At 45.8% G+C, this 18,286-nt stretch overlaps 1 protein-coding gene across 4 annotated transcripts in view; it reads left to right on the top strand.

Moving 5' to 3' along the window:
* gramd2aa (GRAM domain containing 2Aa) overlaps nt 1-18,286 on the top strand; it is a 58,704-nt gene that overhangs the window by 19,642 nt on the left and 20,776 nt on the right. For all 4 annotated transcript variants that reach the window (XM_059946058.1, XM_059946056.1, XM_059946059.1 and 1 more), the window contains 4 exons: nt 2,519-2,579; nt 5,447-5,519; nt 9,291-9,394; nt 13,391-13,489. In XM_059946058.1, the coding sequence (XP_059802041.1) occupies nt 2,519-2,579; nt 5,447-5,519; nt 9,291-9,394; nt 13,391-13,489 (337 nt within the window). The remainder of the gene's footprint in view (nt 1-2,518; nt 2,580-5,446; nt 5,520-9,290; nt 9,395-13,390; nt 13,490-18,286) is intronic.

Here is an 18,286-nt window from a genome sequence, read left to right as displayed (position 1 = left end):
TATGATGCTGGGGCTTATCATGATGATTATATAAATTGGTAGAATAACCTTGACAATAGACCATAAGACAAAGGAGCAGAAGTCGGCCATCCGGCTCATCGAGTCTGCTCCACCATTTCATCATGAGCTGATCCAATCTCCCCTTGGTCCCATTCCCCCATCTTCTCACGATAACCTTTGATGCCCTGACTACTCAGATACCTATCGATCTCTACCTTAAATACACCCAATGACTTAGACTCCACTGCCACCCGTGGCAACAAATTCCATAGATTCACCATCCTCTGGCTAAAATTTTTTTTTCGTATCTCTGTTCTGAATGGGGGCCTTGCAATCCTCAAGTCATGTCCTCTCGTACTAGACTCCCCCACTATGGGGAACAACTTTGCCACATCCAGTCTGTCCATGCCTTTCAACATTCGAAATGTTTCTATGAGGTCCCCCCTCATTCTCCAAAACTCCAAGGAGTACAGTCCAAGAACGGTCAAACGTTCTTCATATGTTAACCCTTTCATTCCTGGAATCATTCTAGCGAACCCTCTCCAGTGTCAGCACATCCTTTCTTAAATACAGCGCCCAAAACTGCGCACAGTATTCCAAGTGAGGTCTTACCAGTGTCTTACAGAGCCTCAACATCACATCCCTGCTCCTATACTCTATTCCTCTGGAAATGAATTGCAACATTGCATTCACCTTCTTCACCACCGACTCAACCTGGAGGTTAACCTTAAGGGCATCCTGCACGAGGACTTCCAAGTCCCATTGCATCTCAGAACTTTGAATTCTCTCCCCATTTAAATAATAGTCTGCGCATTTATTTCTTCTACCTAGGTGCATGACCGTACATTTTCTGACATTGTTATACATTTGCTACTTCTTTGCCCATTCCCCCAATCTATCCAAGTCTCCCAGCAGACTGTTTCCTCAGCACTGCCGGCCCCGTCACCTACCTTTGTATCATCAGCAAACTTAGCCACAAAGCCATCTATTCCATAATCCAAATTGTTGATATACAACGTAAAAAGAAGCGGCCCCAACATGGACCCCTGTGGAACACCACCGGTAACCGGCAGCCAACCAGAATGGGATCCCTTTATTCCCACTCTCTGTTTCCTGCCAATCAACCAACGCTCTATCACGTATGTAACTTTCCCGTAATTCCATGGGCTCTTATCTTGTTTAGCAGCCTCATGTGTAGCAGCTTGTCAAATAGAGGATTGTGGGAGCTCTGATTAAAGTATTTCACATTAAAAGCATATGATAAGAGTAGGGAATGCTTTGGCATTTGCTTTGGCTCAGAAATTAAGAATTGTGGAGGAAGTATTGTGTCACATAACATGAAAGCAAATCCTTTAATGCAGCCATTGAGCCCATTGACTCTAATTTCCAATTTGCTCTTTCCACACTCCCATCAGTTGCTTTGGATTCTACCTCTTGCTTACACACCAGAGACAGTTTACAACACTAGGTAGTGACCCTGATCTTTGCTGCATCTACCACTTAAACACACAAACTGCTGGAGGAATTCAGCAGGCCAGGCAACATCTATGGAAAAAGGTAAACAGTTGACATTTCAGGCTGAGACTCTTCAGGACTGACAAGGAAGAGGAAAAGTTAGAGTAAGAGGGTGGGGGGAGGAGAGGAAGAAGTTCAAGGTGGTAGGTGAAACTGAGAGAAGGGGAGAGGGAGTGAAAAAAAGAGCTGGGAAGCTGAAAGAGCTAAAGGCCTGGAGAAGGGGGAATCTGATAGACTGAAGACCATGGAAGAAAAGGAAAGGGAGGAGCACCAAAGGGAGGTGATGAGCAGGGAAGGATATAAGGTGAGAGAGGGAATCTGGGAGTGGTGAAGGGGGGGTGGGGGGGGGGAGTCAAATACCTGAAGTTCTTTATAATCTGTCCCTGTGCAGTGGTACAGAGAATGGTTTTCCTAAACCTTGGAGAAGGGCTTAAATGCATAACTTGCTGCCTTAGACCCCATTTACCCAGTGGGCCTAGAAAGATGGGTGTTATTCTACTGATGCTGGAACCCACACAGATGTACCAATTTACATAGACATGGTTATAGAGGCTTCTCAGGTTGCCAGTGACCTGACCTATTGAATTCCAACTTCATACAAATCCTCCCATACATTTTCAAAGCATTTTTCAATCTGATAAGAACAATAATAAAATGTTTAATGGTAATTCATTAATGACTGGATACAGATTATATTCTATCATTTAAATTATGGGTAGTGTTAGGGTGATTATTCAATGAAATTAAAGAATTATACTGCAATATGACATGGGTTATTATAGAAAATGGACCTTTCTGTCTTGTTGAGAACAGTCCACAAGTCAATTTCTTCATAACAGAACCTAATGTAACCTGGGACTGTTTGTCTTGTATATCAGTAACTTTGTGTAGGGAGCCAGACACTTCAAACGTGTGTGTCAACAGAGATAATGGAAAACACGGCGCATGAGAATACTCTGGTTAAATAATCCACTGTTTGTCGGCATTGTGCTCTGTGTTTTAGAGATGCCAAGTTAAGTGAGTCCCTGAACTCTGACGACTTCAAGAAGTTTCACCGTGGATCTGTGAGTATCTGAAATCAAAACTGAAAATGCAGGGAAGGCTCCAGGGCTGCATCTTTCATTCCACAAGCCTCTACATTCAACTGATCCACCTCCAGAGCTTCCACCACCTTCAACAAGACTCAACCCTAAACGCAGTTTCCCCTCATTTTCCCTTTCATTCATTCCAAAGAACTGTTCCCTTGAAACTATTTCATATCCAACCATTCTTCTTCTCAGAGCACTTCCCCTACAACTATAGAGGATGCAACACCTGCCTTGAAGGAAGGGGCGGGGGGGGGGGGTTCAGGGAACTGCAAGAAATAGACGAGATTGGCCCTCGTTGAGGGCTGTCAACAGATTGGCGGGGGGAGTGGGGAAGGTAAAAGACATCCCAGAGGTACTGGTGTGGAGAGTCTCATCATCAGAATACTCGTGTATTCAGCCAGAGCAACACTGAGAATGGAATGGAGTCCTTATGGGAAGAAGGGTGGGGGGGAGATGTGATTATGTTAGTGAAGTTCGTGAATGTCTATGCTCCCCTAATTTCACCATTCCCTAATCATAGACTCTTGTGATTCTGATCTTCTGCCCCACTGCCATTAGAATTAGTTTATTATTGTCACATCTACCAAAATACTGTGGAAAAACTTGCCTTGCATACTGTTATACACATGAAATCATTACAAAGTGCATTGAGCTGGGGTAACATTAAACAATAACAACGCAGAATGAAGAGTAAAGGAGCAATGTGGGTAAACAAAGTACAACATTGTAACAAATCAGGTTTATCATTTTGTATGTCATGGCATTTATTGTTTTGTGGCAGCAGTACAGTATATTACATAAAAACTGTTAGAAGTTACAATAAAATATACATTTAAAAGAAGCGGTACAAAAAGACAGCCAAGGGTGTGGTAGTGTTGATGGCTCATTGTCCGTTCAGAAATCTGATGCTGGAGGGGAAGAAGTTGTTCCTAAAACATTGAATGGGTGTCTTCATGATCTTGTACCACCTCCGCAATGGTAGCAATGAGAAGAGGGCATGTCCTGGATGGTAAGGGTCCTTAATGATGGATGCTGCCTTCTTGAGGCATCACGTTTTGAAGATGTCCTTGAAGGTGTGGAGGCCAGTGCCCATGACAGAACTGGCTGAGTTTACAGCCCTCTGCAGCTGCTTCCATTCCTTTGCAGTGTCGCCTTCGTACCAGAAGGTGATGCAACCAGTCAGAATGTTCTCCACGGTACGTCTATAGATATTTGCTAGACATACCAAATCTCCTCAAACTCCAAATGAAATATAGTCACTAGTGTGCCTTTTTCATAATTGCATCAATTATGTTAGGTCCAGGATAGATCTTCAGAGATGTTGACTCCTCCCAACTGTGAGGTCAAGAGTACATCTTAATGAGTCTATTTAAGAGTCTGATAATAGTGGGACAGAAGCTGTCCTCGAGTTTGGTGGTATGTACCTTTTTTGTATCTTCTGCCCAGTGGGAGAGTGGAGAAGAGGGAATGTTCAGGATGGGCAGGGTCTTTGTCTACACTTCTTGCTGCCTCAGTAAAGCAGCAAGCTTAATCAGAGTCCATAAAGGGGAGGCTGATTACAGTTATGTGCTGAGCTGTATCCACAATTCTCTGCAATTTCTTATGGTCACGTATAGAGCAGTTGCCATACCAAGCCAGGCAAACTTCTGAACCAGTTGCCTCATTCACCTCCCCTTCTCGATGGGGCTGCCACGTTCTCAAACTGCTAATTTTACCTCTTCCGTTATTGTCACTAATTTTTCTTCTTGCACTACTGAACACTGTTTCCATTGTTTTGTACTTATTGTTGTAATTGTCTTGTACTCTATTTTCCCTCTGAACTTCCACTGAACCTTGGTGTATATGACAATAAACCAACTCTCACGTAATGTAGAACAGACATGTTCCTTTCTCATCTGTCAGTAACATTATACTTTCAAAGATTTGCTTCGGTGTTGATAGAGAATTTAATTCATCACAGAATCAGGCAGTGGAGTGGTTTTCGTGATTTACTTTTTAATTCTTCCTACATCTATCATTGATAGTTTATTAAATCTCGCAACTTCCATTGCCCACAAACTGAGGTCTTTGTAAATAATTGTCTAGATGCTTCATTTTACCTATTTACGTCTTTTCAATGCTAAGCACAGTTCCAAGGAGTCAAAGCTAAGCTTGAGTGAGACACATCACCACCTTCAGAACTTCCTGAGGCCAAAGTTTCTTGAGCTCAGGATCTAGGCTGGTGTTGTCTTCAGATGAGTCACGAAGCTGAGTCCACATCTGAAGATGTGAGTTTGCATGGCTCCAGTTGGAGAAAATTAGGTCATTCCTCAATATTTGTTATCCCTCCAGTGCTAGCGCTGAAATGGTGATGATATCTTAAAAATCATAAAGTAATATTAACAAACTAATAATTACAGGCCTAGACTAACAATCCAGAGATTGGAGTTTAAATCCCACTACAGTAGTGGTAGGATTTTGAACTTAGTTAATATTTCAGAACAATGTCTAGTCTTAAAATATTGACCACAAAAACTGTGGGATTGGTTTTAAAAAAAAACTTTGTTTGGTAATGTCCTTTAGGAGAGAAAATCTGCCATCCTTCTGATCTAGTCTAAAGGAGACAATTGACTTACCTCATGTAGTTGAGTCCAAAATGACCCCTGGACTGACTTGGCATGCTTGGCGATCCATGGGCTATGAGCTGTGGGGAATAAATGATGGCCTTGCCATTGACACCCGATTCTGAATCTTGATTTGTCTGTGTGCTGCACTCTACCCAAGTTGGTTACAAGACAAGAAAAATCACTCGGTTGTGAAACATTCTGCTGCCTATACAACTGAAAGTCTCTCTTTCTTTTCAGACAATTAAAAAGTACAACTCTCAGTATCACAAACTCTTCAAGGATGTCCCTGAGCAGGAGACATTGAGGAAAGGTGTGTTTCTTGTGAGTTACTTTTTCTGATATGCTGACATAGATACTGACACTAGATGACCTCACAGAAACCAATATGCATACACGGACGAAGAGTTAAAACACTGGCCATTGATTAGTCCTCTATTAATCTATTGTGAGAGCTTTCCACTTAATGAGATAGTGAAATAAAGGCCAATATTATATTACAAATTGACTTGAGCATTAGCAAGGGGGTTATTACTGAAGGGCAGAGTACCAAAAGAGTATTTTAGCCTATTTGCTCACTCATACACATCTGGATTATTGGTTAATACTGCTTTCTTCTAGAAAAGGTCATTCTTTGATACAAAATCGGCTTAATGGAAGGAGTCTGGGGGTGAGGGTAGAGATTTGTTTTTTTAGATTAGAGGCCACAAGGATTAGTGCTGGCTCCACTGTTCTCCATCTCTGTTAACTTGGATGACAACATTGACACCATTAGTAAATTTACAGATGACATTATGATTGGATGGGTTGTGGACAGTGAAGAAAGTTATCTAAGAATACAACAGTATCTAGCTAACCTGAGGTTGTGGGCCCAGGAATGGCAGATGGAATTTAACTTGGACAAGTACAAGGTGTTGCATTTTGATCAGGACAGGGCCTGGAGAGTGTTGTAGAACAGAGGGCCTTGGGGGTAAGGTACATAATTTCCTGAAAGTCGTGACACAAGTAGATTGCTTGAGGTGTTTGACATTTTTTTTCTTCTATCAAGACATTGAGTTCAAGAGTTGGGATGTCATGATACAGCTGTACAAGGCAATAGTGAGACCGTACTTGGAGTATTGTGTGTATTTCTGATCATCCAGGGTAGGATGAATGTCATTAAGTTGAAAAGATTCATGAGGATGCAATTGGGACTGGATTGGGATGGTTTGAGTTATAAGAAGCCGGATAGTCGGAGACACTTTTCCAAGGAATGAAGGAGGCCGAGAAGTGACCTTTCAGAGGTTTATTAAACACGAAGGGCATAAGTAGGGTGAATTCTCATAGACATGAGAAATTCTGGAAGCAGCACACTCAAAATGCAGGAGGAATTCAGCAGGTCAGGCTGCATCTATGGGTATGAATAAATGAATGAACCATTGGAGAAAGTGGAGGAGGAGGAGGAGGAGGGGACCCAGGGAGAAATAATACACAATTGAGAAGAGGTACAGGGCCAGAGTGGGGAATAGAAGAAGAGGGGAGGGGGAGGGGATTTTTTTAAAAAAACCAGGAGAAATCTATATTCCTTCCCCCCGGTTGGAAGCTACCCAGACAGTGTTCCTCCACCTGAGGGTGGCATCTCAGCATGGTACAAGAGGAGATCATGGACTGACATGTCAGAATGGGAATCATAATTAAAATGTTTGTCTACTGGAAAGTTCAATCATGGTCTTTTTTTTCCTCCCCCAGGGGAGCTTAAAGCTAGAGAGCACAGGTTTATGGTGGGAGGGGAAAGATTTAAAAGGGACAGGAGTGGCATCGTCTTCACACAATGGGTGGTGGGTGTACAGAATGAGCTGTGAGAAGAAGTGGTAGATGGGTACAATTATGTTAAAAAGATATTTGAATGGGTTCATAGTCAGAGAAGCCTAGAAGGGTATGAGCCAAACTTAGACAAATAGGAGCAGTTCGTTAGATAACCTGATTAGCATGGATGAGTTGGGCTGAAGGGCTGTTTCTGTGCTCCATTGCTCCACTCTTTACTCCTGTGATGGAAGGTGAGGTGGAAAAATACCTGCCCTATCATTGAACTTCCTGCTGCTCCCACCTTTCTAGCTATGTGAAAGACAGGTGTAAGCTGTGGCTGTCTGCAGGCAGCTAGGTGTTGATGGAGAAACATTCACAGGCACAAAGGATAAGAATTGTTGCTGTGTAAATAACTTCAGAATGAGGAAAAGATTGATAAGGCCAAAAAAAAACTTTCTGGATAGGGTTCCAGTCAAATGCATGTTTACTTTTAAATGTCAAAACGTCTTCAGTCTGTCTCTACAAACTGAAGCTTCACTGAGTGGCCATGCACTACTCCCTGCTGTTGAATTCCAGCTTAAACTCGTGACCTCCCTCTTTAACAGGTGCCTCTCTGAGCAAACTTGGCTCCAAGTATTTATTTTATTCAGAGAGACGGTGTGGAATGGGCCCACCCGGCCCTTCAGGCAGCGCTGCCCCACAGCCCCCAACAATCCCAATCATGGGACAATTTACAAAATTCAAGTAACCTACCTGTTATGTCTGGAGTGTGGGAGGAAACCAGAGCATCTGGGGGGAAAGAAACGTGCATTCAACAGGGATGGCATACAGATGACGCCAGAATTAACTCCAAACTCTCGATGCCCCGAGCTGTAATAGCATCATGCTAATTGCTACGCTACCCTGGCGCCCACCTGTTCCTTTATTTTAGTGAACTTTGTAATCTCACCCCCATCTCTCTCAGGGCTTTTGACAAGACCCTCCCCATGTATTAGAGATGAGAGAGCCATAACATACGGAAATATTTTTGATATAGATGACCCTTTACCATCTTTTTACTGACAGTACCCAGGTCATCTAGAACCTCCAAGTGAAGCTAAATTTAACAGCACTGAGATTTTTTTTGGTGTATGAAGAGTGTGTTGGAAAATTTCAGGCACTCCCAGCAAGAAAGACCCTGGATCCCTGGAGCATATTAGGTACCTCCTGTACCTAATAAAGTGGCCACTGAGTATGTTTGTGGTTTTCTGCTGTTTATCCATTGTAAGGTTTGACGTGTTGTGCATTCGGAGACATTCTCCACACCACTGTTGCAATGCGTGGTTATTTGAATTATTGTTGTTGTCTTATCAGCTTGAACCAGTCTGGGCATTCTTCTCACACCTCTCTCATTAACAAAATGTTTTCACCCATAGAACTGCCAAACACTGGATAATTTTTGTTTATTGCACCAGTCTGTGTAAACTAGCAATTGTTGTGCATGCAAATCTCAAAAAAATCAATTTCCATGATACTCAAACTGTGATGTACTGTCTGGCACCAACAATCATTTCACAGTCAGAGTTATTTAGATCCCATTTCTTCCTCATTCTGATGTTTGGCCTGAACATCAACAGAATCTCTTAATCATGTCTGCATGCTTTTTAGGCATTGAGTTGCTGCCACATGATTGGCTGATTAGATAATTGCACTAATGAACAGGTGTACCAAATAAAGTGACTACTGAATGTAGAACATCTCTGAACCTTTATTAGGTAGCTGCAGGTAAATATTTGAAAAGTAAATTACCAGGAATGAGGTTGCAATCAGAGTAGTTGTGATCTTTTTGAAAGGTTGAGCAGACTTGTAGAAAATATCCCTGGTGATTTATATATTTAGAAAATGAGTTAAGAATTCATTGCTTGGTTGTATAGCATGATCAAAGACGACTTGAATTCCTTTAATTTAAAAATAAATCATCCAAGGAGTTTTATAGGAGCATTATCAGACAAAACTGACCGTGTCAAAGGGAATGTGATGACCGGTGACTGGGACTGAACCCTTGGTTGTGGGGAGGACCTCTTTCACGGTACAGAGATTAAGAGATCAGTGGATGAAAGGCAAGGTTGCAGGGAAAGGATGAGTGAGCGAACAACTTTAGAATTCTTTTCTAAAAGACTTTATCCAGGGTCAGGGGAAAGGGTTCCATTATCCAGCATGGATCATCCTCCCTGGTTTAGAGGCACAGAGTTGAGCAGAACTAGTAATGTTTCAAAGGATTTGTGTTTGACGGTCTCCCCTTTCCCTTCTGTCTATCCAGTCTACTCCTGTGCTCTCCAGAAAGACATCTTAATCCAGGGCCGTCTCTATATCTCAAGCAACTGGGTGTGCTTCTACGCTAACTTCTTTGGAAAAGATATTAAGGTATGTGACCCATCTTTATGATGTTCAGCTTATTTTATGATGAGTAGAGCTTGACTTATGACCACAATAAATCACCCTAAGTATTCCTAATGATCATTCTAAGTAATTCAATGATTACTAAAATGAATGGTGATTTTTATTTGTACTTTGCTAAAGTGCATGGATGAGAAATCACACTGTATTTTCTGACATTAAATAGGGCTGCATAGCCTACTCTAATGCTGTTTGTGAGAGTCAAGTAAAGAGCAACAACAGTACATTACAATACATAATAAAACCGTAAATTATAACAATAAATAAATAATTAAATAAACAGTGCAAAAAGACAAAAAAAGAATTACTGAGGTAGTGCACATCGGTTCATTGCACATTCATAAATCTGATGGCGGAGGGGAAGAAGCTGTTTCTAAAATATTGAGTGTGCATCTTTAGGGTCCTGTACCTCCTGCAGAATGGTAGTAATGAGAAGAGGGCATGTCCTAGTCAACGAGCATCCTTAATGCTGGATGCTTCCCTTTTTGAGGCATCTTTTGAAGGTGTCCTTGATGCTGGGGAGGTTAATGCCCAGGACGGAGTTGGCTGAGTTTGTAACTTGCTGCAGCTTTTTCCAGTCCTTTGCAGTGGCCCCTCCAGAGCACATGGCAATGTAACCAGTTAGAATGCTCTCCATGGTACATCTGTAGAAATTTGTAGGAGTCTTTGGTAACATCCTAAGTCTCCTCAAACTCCTAATGAAATATTGTGCAATCTTTGTAGCTGCATCAATATATCGGGCCCAGGATAGATTTTCAGAGATGTTGATTCCCAGGAACTTGAAACTGCTCACCCTTTTCACTGCTGCTCCCTCGATGAGGACTGATGTGTGTTCTCTTGACTTCCCCTTCCTGAGGTCCACAGTCATTTACTTATCTTACTGACATAGAGTGCAAGACTGTTGTAACACCATTAAACGAGCAGACCTATCTCACTTTTGTACTCCTCATCATCTGAAAATCTGCAAGCAATAGTTATATCATCAGCAACTTCATAGATGGTGTTTGAGCTGTGTCTAGCCACTCAGTCATGGGTATAGGCAGAGTAGGGCAGTGAGCTAAGCATGCATCTTTGAAATATGCCAGTGTGGATTGTCAGTGAAGAGGATATGTTATTTCTGATCCACACTGACTGGTCTCCTGGTGAGGAAGTCAAGGTTCTAGTTGTAGAGGGAAGTACAGAAGCTCAGGTTTTGGAGCTTGTTGATTAGAACTGAGGGCATGATGATGAATGCTAAACAGCAGACCCTGATGAAAGTATTACTATTGTCCAGGTGATCCAAGGCGAGTGGAGGACCAGTGGGATTGCATCCTCTATAGAACTGTTATGACAATAGGCCAGTTGCAGTGGATCCAGGTCCTTGCTTAGGCAGGAGTTGATTCTGGTCATGACCACCCTCTCTAAGCACTTCATCACAGTAGATGTCAACGCAATTGAGTGAAAGGTCACCTTGCTGTTCTTGGGCAGTGGTATGATTGTCACCTTTTTGAAGCGGGTGAGAACCTTTGACATCAGCAGTGAGAGCTTGAAGATGTCCCTGACCGTTCCCACCGGTTGGTTGACACAGGTTTTCAGTGCCCTACCAGGTACACCATCAGGGTCTGACACCCTTGCAAGGGTTCACTCTCTTGAAAGATGTTCTGGTGTCAGCCTCTGAGACAAAAGATCATGGGGTCTCTGGGTGCTGAATGGATTCAGACTGGTGTAGTTTTGTTTTTTCTTTCAAAGCAAAAGTTGGAGCATTGTGCTCATTTGGGAGTGAAGCATCACAGCCATTCATAATGTAGGAAGTAATGGCCTGCAAACCCAGCCAGAACTGGTGTGCATCCGATTCTGTCCCTAACTTGAATTGGAATTGTGTTTTTTTTGGCTCTTAAAATAGCTTTGTAGATCATACCTGAACTTCTTGTATAGCTCTGGATAACCTGTTTTGAACGATACAGATCTAGTCCTCAGCAGACTACCAATCTCTGGTTCATCCATTGCTTTTGGTCTAGAAGTGTCTGGTAGGTTCTCAAAGGCACGCACAGATCTCGGTGAAGTCAGTGACCACCATGGCATATTCATTCAGATTCAAAGATGAATCCCTGGATATTGTATAGTCCACCTGATTGTGAAGTTGCTCTGCTGCACATTAACCCAGTTTTCAATGACACAGTATGTTTTCAGGATTTTTGTGATTTGTTGATCATCACGTAGAGTCAACTTGAGTGAATCCAATGTGTTTGGGAACACGGGCAGATAGTATAAAATCTTAGTGTTACACCTCACCACCTGTGGCTGATGTCTGGAAACGTGCTGCCAGAGAAAGTTGTGGGATCAGTTGCAATCACCATGTTTAAGAGGCATTTAGGTAGGTACTTAAAAGGCAAAGTATGGAGGATACAAGTTAATGCAATCTGCTGGAAGAATTTAGCTGGTCAGGTAGCATCTATGGGACAGAAAGTAATTGTCGACATGTCCTGGAATGTCAACAGTTCCTCTCTTCTCACAGATGCTGCTCGACCTGCTGAGTTCCTCCATCAGATCATTGCCTCTTAAACATGGTGATTGCATCTGATCTGCAGAATTGTGTCTCTGTAGAAGCATACAATCCTAATATGGGCAATTATGATTAGTATAGGTGGGCAAGAAGTTGGCACGTACATAGTGGGCTGAATGATGGCTTGTTTCTGCTGTATGGAACTGATAATTGACTATTGAAAGGCCTAGATAGAGGGTGTAGAAAGGGTGTTTACATTACAGTTGGCCCTCCTTATCCGCGGGTTCCGCATGCGCGGATTCAACCAACCGCGGATCGGGGAAAACCCGGAAGTTCTCTCTCCAGCACTCGTTGTTTGAGCTTGTACAGACTATTTTTTTCTTCTTGTTTTTCCCCAAACAATACAGTATCACAACTACTTACATAGCATTTACATTGTATTAGGTATTGTAAGTAATCTACAGATGATTTTAAAGTACAAGCAGTCCCCGGTTTATGAACGAATACCATTCCTGAGTCCGTCTTTAAGTAGGATTTGAAGTCGGAACAGGTACATCCGGTATTATTTAGCGTCAGTTAGTCAGATGTTTGTCTTAGTATATAGTATATATTTCATGTTCCTATGCATATAAAACACTTAAGAAATGTATGTATTTCAATAATTAAACCACTGCGTTGCTTAGTAATTGTAGCTTTCATCGGGGTAGGGCCTTTCACATGCTCCATTAAAATTGTTCTGATCGTTGACCGACTGTAGCCTAACACTTTTCCAATGACCGATGGTGTTTCACCTCTTTCTGATCACTTTATTACTTCCACTTTATTTTCAATCGTGATCATGATTATTTTCTTGAACAGAAACACTGCGGATTCAGAGCTGCGTTGGGTCCTAAAGACCACCGCACTGAGACAGGTTAAATAAGGGACTTGAGCAACTGAGATTTTTGGTATCCATGGGGGGTCCTGGAACCAATCCCCCACAGATAAGGTGGGCCGACTGTATTGGAAGAGTCTATGACCAGAGGGAACTGTTCCTGAGTAAAAGGACATCCCTTGAGAACAGAGATGAGGAAATTCTTTAGCTTGAGGATGTTGAATCCATAAAATTCATTGCTACAGATGGCTATGGAGGCTAAGTCACTTGGTAACTTTGAAGAGGTGGTTGATAGGGTCTTGCTTAGGATTCATGTGAAAAGTTACAGCCAGAAAGCAAGAAAATGAGGTTAAGAGGGAAAGTTCACCAGCCGTGATCAAATGGTAGAGCTGGTTCAATAGGTTGAATGGCCTAATTTGTTCCTATATCTTATGATTTTGTGATTCTCTGGCACTTGAATTGTCTTCAGCAGATCTGGTATGAGGCTTGTTACATGACACGGGTAAACCCCAACCTGTCTGTTCTACCTCCTTGACTGTTGACCACATCATGCCTGAAACGTAGGCCAGATGAAGAATAGAATGAGCTGTTGCTGTTTCCCTTTCAGGTCATGGCTTCGGTTACCTCGGTCGTACTGGTCAAGAAACATCGGACAGGAGGGCTTTTGCCCAATGGACTTGTGATCAGGACAAGCTCAAATGAAAAGGTGGGGCCAAACATTGACTCTAGGCTGTGACTGTGTTAGATGGGGAGGGAGTGCCCGACAGAGAGCCAAAATTTTAGTGCCGGAGGTCATAAGGAAAGTGGGCTGCAAAATTTCCTCAGAACTCTTGCCCCTACGTGCCTAATCCCTGGTTCCCACTGGCAAAGGTGCTGTGGGAAGAAATTTGGCCTAATCTAGCAGCATCATTCCCACAGGCAAAATGCTGGTGGAACACAGCAGGCCAGGCAGCATCTATAGGAAGAAGCACAGTCAACGTTTCAGGCCGAGACACTTCGTCAGGACTAACTGAAAGGAAAGAGAATAAGAGGTTTTAAAGTAGGAGGGGAGGGGAAATGCGAAATGATAGGAGAAGACCGAAGGGGGTGGGGTGAAGCTAAGAACTGGAAAGGTGATTGGCAAAAGGGATATAGAGCTGGAGAAGGGAAAGGCAATAGACAGTAGGTGTGGGAGTAGGCCGTTCGGCCCTTCGAGCCAGCACCACCATTCAGTGTGATCATGGCTGATCATCCACAATCAGTACCCCATTCCTGCCTTCTCCTCGTATCCCTTGACTCCACTATTTTTAAGAGCTTTATCTAACCCTTTCTTGAAAGCATCCAGAGCATCATATCCACTGCCTTCTGAGGTAGAGCATTCCATAGATACCCAACTCTCTGGGTGAAAAAGTCTTTCCTGAACTCTGTTCTAAATGGCCTATCCCTTATTCTTAAACTGTGGCTTCTGGTTCTGGACTCCCCCAATATCGGGAACATGTTTCCTGCCTCTAGCATGTCCAATCCGTTAGTAATCTTATATTTCAATCAGATCCCCTCTCATCCTTCTAAATTCCAGTGTATACAAGCCCAGTTGCTCCAATCTTTCAACATATGACAGTCCTGCCATCCCGGGAATCAACCTTGTGAACTTGCGCTGCATTCCCTCAATAGCAAGAATGTCTCTCCTCAAATTTGGAGACCAAAACTGAACACAATACTCCAGGTATGGTCTCACCAGGGCCCTGTACAACTGCAGAAGGACCTCTTTGCTCCTATACTCAACTCCCCTTGTTATGAAGGCCAACATGCCATTAGCTTTCTTCACTGCCTGCTGTACCTGCACGCTTACTTTCAGTGACTGATGAACACCTAGATCTCGTTGTACTTCCCCCCCTTTTTCTAACTTGACACTATTTGGATGGTAATCTGCCTTCCTGTTCTTGCCACCAAAGTGGATAACCTCACATTTATCCACATTAAACTACATCTGCCATGCATCTGCCCATGAAAGGTTCATAGGACAGGAGGCCTAGGGAGAAAGAAAGGGGGAGGGGAGCACCAGAGGGAGATGGAGAACAGGCAAAAGAGTGATTGTGAGAGGGGCAGAGAGAGAAGTGGTGGTGAGGGAGAAAGTGTAAGGGCAGGTGGAGCACTTGTTCCGCCTACAAGGATAAGTGCCAGGAGGGAGATCGGTGGGAAGGGATGAGGGGGACAGATGGACAAGGGAGTCACGTAGGGAGCGATCCCTGCGGAAAGCAGGAAGATGGGGGGAAGGGAAAGATGTGCTTTGTCGTGGGATCCTGTTGGAGGTGGCAGGTTACGGAGAATTATATGTTGGACCTGGAGGGTGGTAGGTGAGGACAAGGGGAACCCTATCCTGAGTGGGGTGGTGGGTAGATGGGGTGAGATCAGATGTGTGTGAAAATGTGGCGACCCACTTCCTAGCGCACTCGAACCAGCTCACAAATAGCCAGTGCGCCAGCACAAAGGCCAGTCCCAAAAGGGCGCCAGGTCTACTTCACCAACAAAGGGAAAAGCCTGCGGGGGATTGTGAGTACGTGCCCCTACAGCATCCGCGCCCGGGGAGGGCAGGATCAGGGAGGCTTTAAAGCAAGGCTGTGAAGTTCAAATAAAATCTTAATTTAACTGCAGTTTACCGACTCTGTGTCGTTATTTTAGCGCTGCATGTAGCACACCGCTACAATTGGTGACCCCGACGGTCCAAACGATTTTTGGACCGGAGATGAATGACGCCGCATCTGTTCATGCGGTTTCGTTGAAACTGCCAAGCTTCTGGACGCTGCGACCTCACCTATGGTTCCAGCAAGCAGAAGCCCAATTCCACGTTCAGCAGATAACCTCAGAGGACACACGTTACTACTACGTGGTGAGCTCCCTCGACCAGGACACAGCTGCCCAGGTTAAGGAGTTCGTACAGTCTCCCCCAGCGGACAGCAAGTACACGGAATTCAAAGCCCTGCTCATAAGGACTTTCAGACTCTCACGGCGCGAGCGGGCTGCCCGTTTACTGCACCTGAATGCCTTGGGAGACAGACCTCCATCGGCTTTAATGAATGAGATGTTGTCTCTGGCCGGCGGACACACACCCTGCCTCCTGTTTGAGCAGGCATTCCTGGAGCAGCTGTCCGAGGACATATGCCTGCTGCTGTCCGACGCGGATTTCAGCAACCCCCAGAAGGTGGCAGCCCAGGCGGACTTGCTGTGGAACGCCAAGAAGGAGAGTCGGGCGTTCGTCGCACAGATCACCAGGCCACACTCCCAGCAGCAGTCCAGACCAGGCCCGGCCACAGAGCCCGCTAACCCCAGAGGCAGGGGTGGGGAGACCAACGAACAATGGTGCTTCTACCACCAGCGGTGGGGTGCAGAAGCCCGCTGCTGTAGCCCGCCCTGCAAGTTCCCGGGAAACGCCAGGGCGAGCTGCCGCCGATGGCTATGGCGGCTGGCCATCGGGATAGCCTCCTGTATGTGTGGGACAAGAGGTCGGGACGCCGTTTTTTGGTCGACACTGGTGCCGAGATCAGCATCTTACCTCCGACGAGTTACAACACCCGCAACAGGGCACCGGGTCCCCCCCTGAGGGCCGTGAACGGCAGCACAGTAAGGACCTACGGCACCCATACGGTGCAGCTACAGTTCGGCTCCAGCAGGTTCACGTGGGACTTCACACTGGCCGCCGTAGCCCAACCGCTTCTGGGTGCGGATTTTTTGTGGGCTCACAGCCTGCTGGTCGACCTGCCGAGGCGGAGACTGGTCCACGCCGAGACCTTTCAGACATTCTCCCTGGGAGAAGCCCAGTTGCCAGCCCCACACCTCAACTCCATCACGCTGTCCGACAACGACTTCACCAGAGTCCTGGCGGATTTCCCATCGGTTCTGGCACCGCAGTTCACAGCAGCCATGCCCCGACACGGCGTACAGCACCACATCCGGACCCAGGGACCACCCCTCCACGCCCGTGCTCGGCGGCTTCCCCCAGACAAGCTCCGACTGGCGAAGGAGGAGTTCAAGAGGATGGAGGAATTGGGGATCATCCAGCGGTCCGACAGCCCATGGGCCTCCCCCTTGCACATGGTGCCCAAAGCGACAGGGGGCTGGAGACCGTGCGGCGACTACCGCAGGCTGAACGAGGCTACCACACCGGACCGCTACTCTGTCCCGCACATTCAGGACTTTGCAGCAAACCTGCACGGCACATGGATCTTCTCCAAGGTAGACCTCGTCCAGGGATGTCATCAAATCCCGATGCATCCGGACGACATCCCCAAAACGGCTCTCATCACCCCGTTCGGCCTTTTCGAGTTACTCTGCATGCCGTTCGGCCTGAAGAATGCCACACAGACGTTCCAGCGGTTAATGGACGCGGTGGGACGGGACCTGGACTTCGCGTTCATCTATTTGGACGACATCCTCATAGCCAGCAGCAGTTGTCAGGAGCATCTGTCCCACCTCCGTCAACTCTACGCCCGGCTGAGTGAGTAATCAACCCGGCCAAATGCCAGTTCGGACTCGATACCATTGACTTCCTGGGCCACAGGATTACTAAAGACGGGGCGACCCCTCTGCCCGCTAAGGTAGACGTGGTCCGCCATTTCCCCCGACCCACCACGAGCAAAGGCCTTCAGGAATTTGTAGGTATGGTCAATTTCCACCACCTCTTCCTCCCTTCAGCTGCCCGAATCCTGCGCCGCCTGTTCGCCCTGATGTCTGGTCCGGGCAAGGACATTGCCTGGGACGAGGAGTCCGCCGCCGCTTTCGTTAAAACGAAAGAAGCCTTGGCAAACGCCGTGATGCTAGTGCACCCCAGAATGGACGTCCCTACCGCCCTCACAGTGGACGCCTCTAACACGGCAGTCGGTGGGGTACTGGAGCAACTCATCGCGGGTCACTGGCAACCCCCTGGCGTTTTTCAGCAAACACCTGCGGCCACCCGAGCTCAAATACAGTGCTTTCAACTGGGAACTGTTGGTGCTATACCTGGCAATCTGGCATTTCAGGTACTTCTTAGAAGGTCGGCCCTTCACTGTGTTCACGGACCACAAGCCGCTTACCTTTACGTTCACGAAGGTGTCCGACCCCTGGTCGTCCCGCCAGCAACGCCACCTGTCCTACATCTCTGAATACACGACGGATGTCCGGCACGTCTCGGGTAAGGACAATGTCGTGGCGGATGCGCTCTCTCGCCCTACCGTTCATGCCCTTTCCCAAGGGGTAGACTTTGAGGCGCTGGCAGAGGCGCAGCAGGCAGACGAGGAGATCCTGAGTTACAGAACCGCAGTCTCTGGTTTGCAGCTCCAGGACCTCCCTGTAGGTCCAGGTGAGAGGACCCTACTCTGTGATGTCGCCACCGGCTAGCCCCGTCCCGTCATCCTGGCACCTTGGTGGCGACGCGTTTTCGACTCCATTCATAACTTGGCGTTCGTTTGGCACGGACTCTGCAAGCAGGTCAGTGAATGGGCCAAGACGTGCATGCACTGCCAGACGGCCAAGGTGCAGCGGCACACCA

This window comes from Hypanus sabinus, chromosome 21 (genome assembly GCF_030144855.1).
Source record: "Hypanus sabinus isolate sHypSab1 chromosome 21, sHypSab1.hap1, whole genome shotgun sequence".
NCBI classification, from domain to species: Eukaryota; Metazoa; Chordata; class Chondrichthyes; order Myliobatiformes; family Dasyatidae; genus Hypanus; species Hypanus sabinus.
The sequence above is the reverse complement of the archived record's forward strand: the minus strand, read 5'-3'. Positions and strand labels throughout refer to the sequence as shown.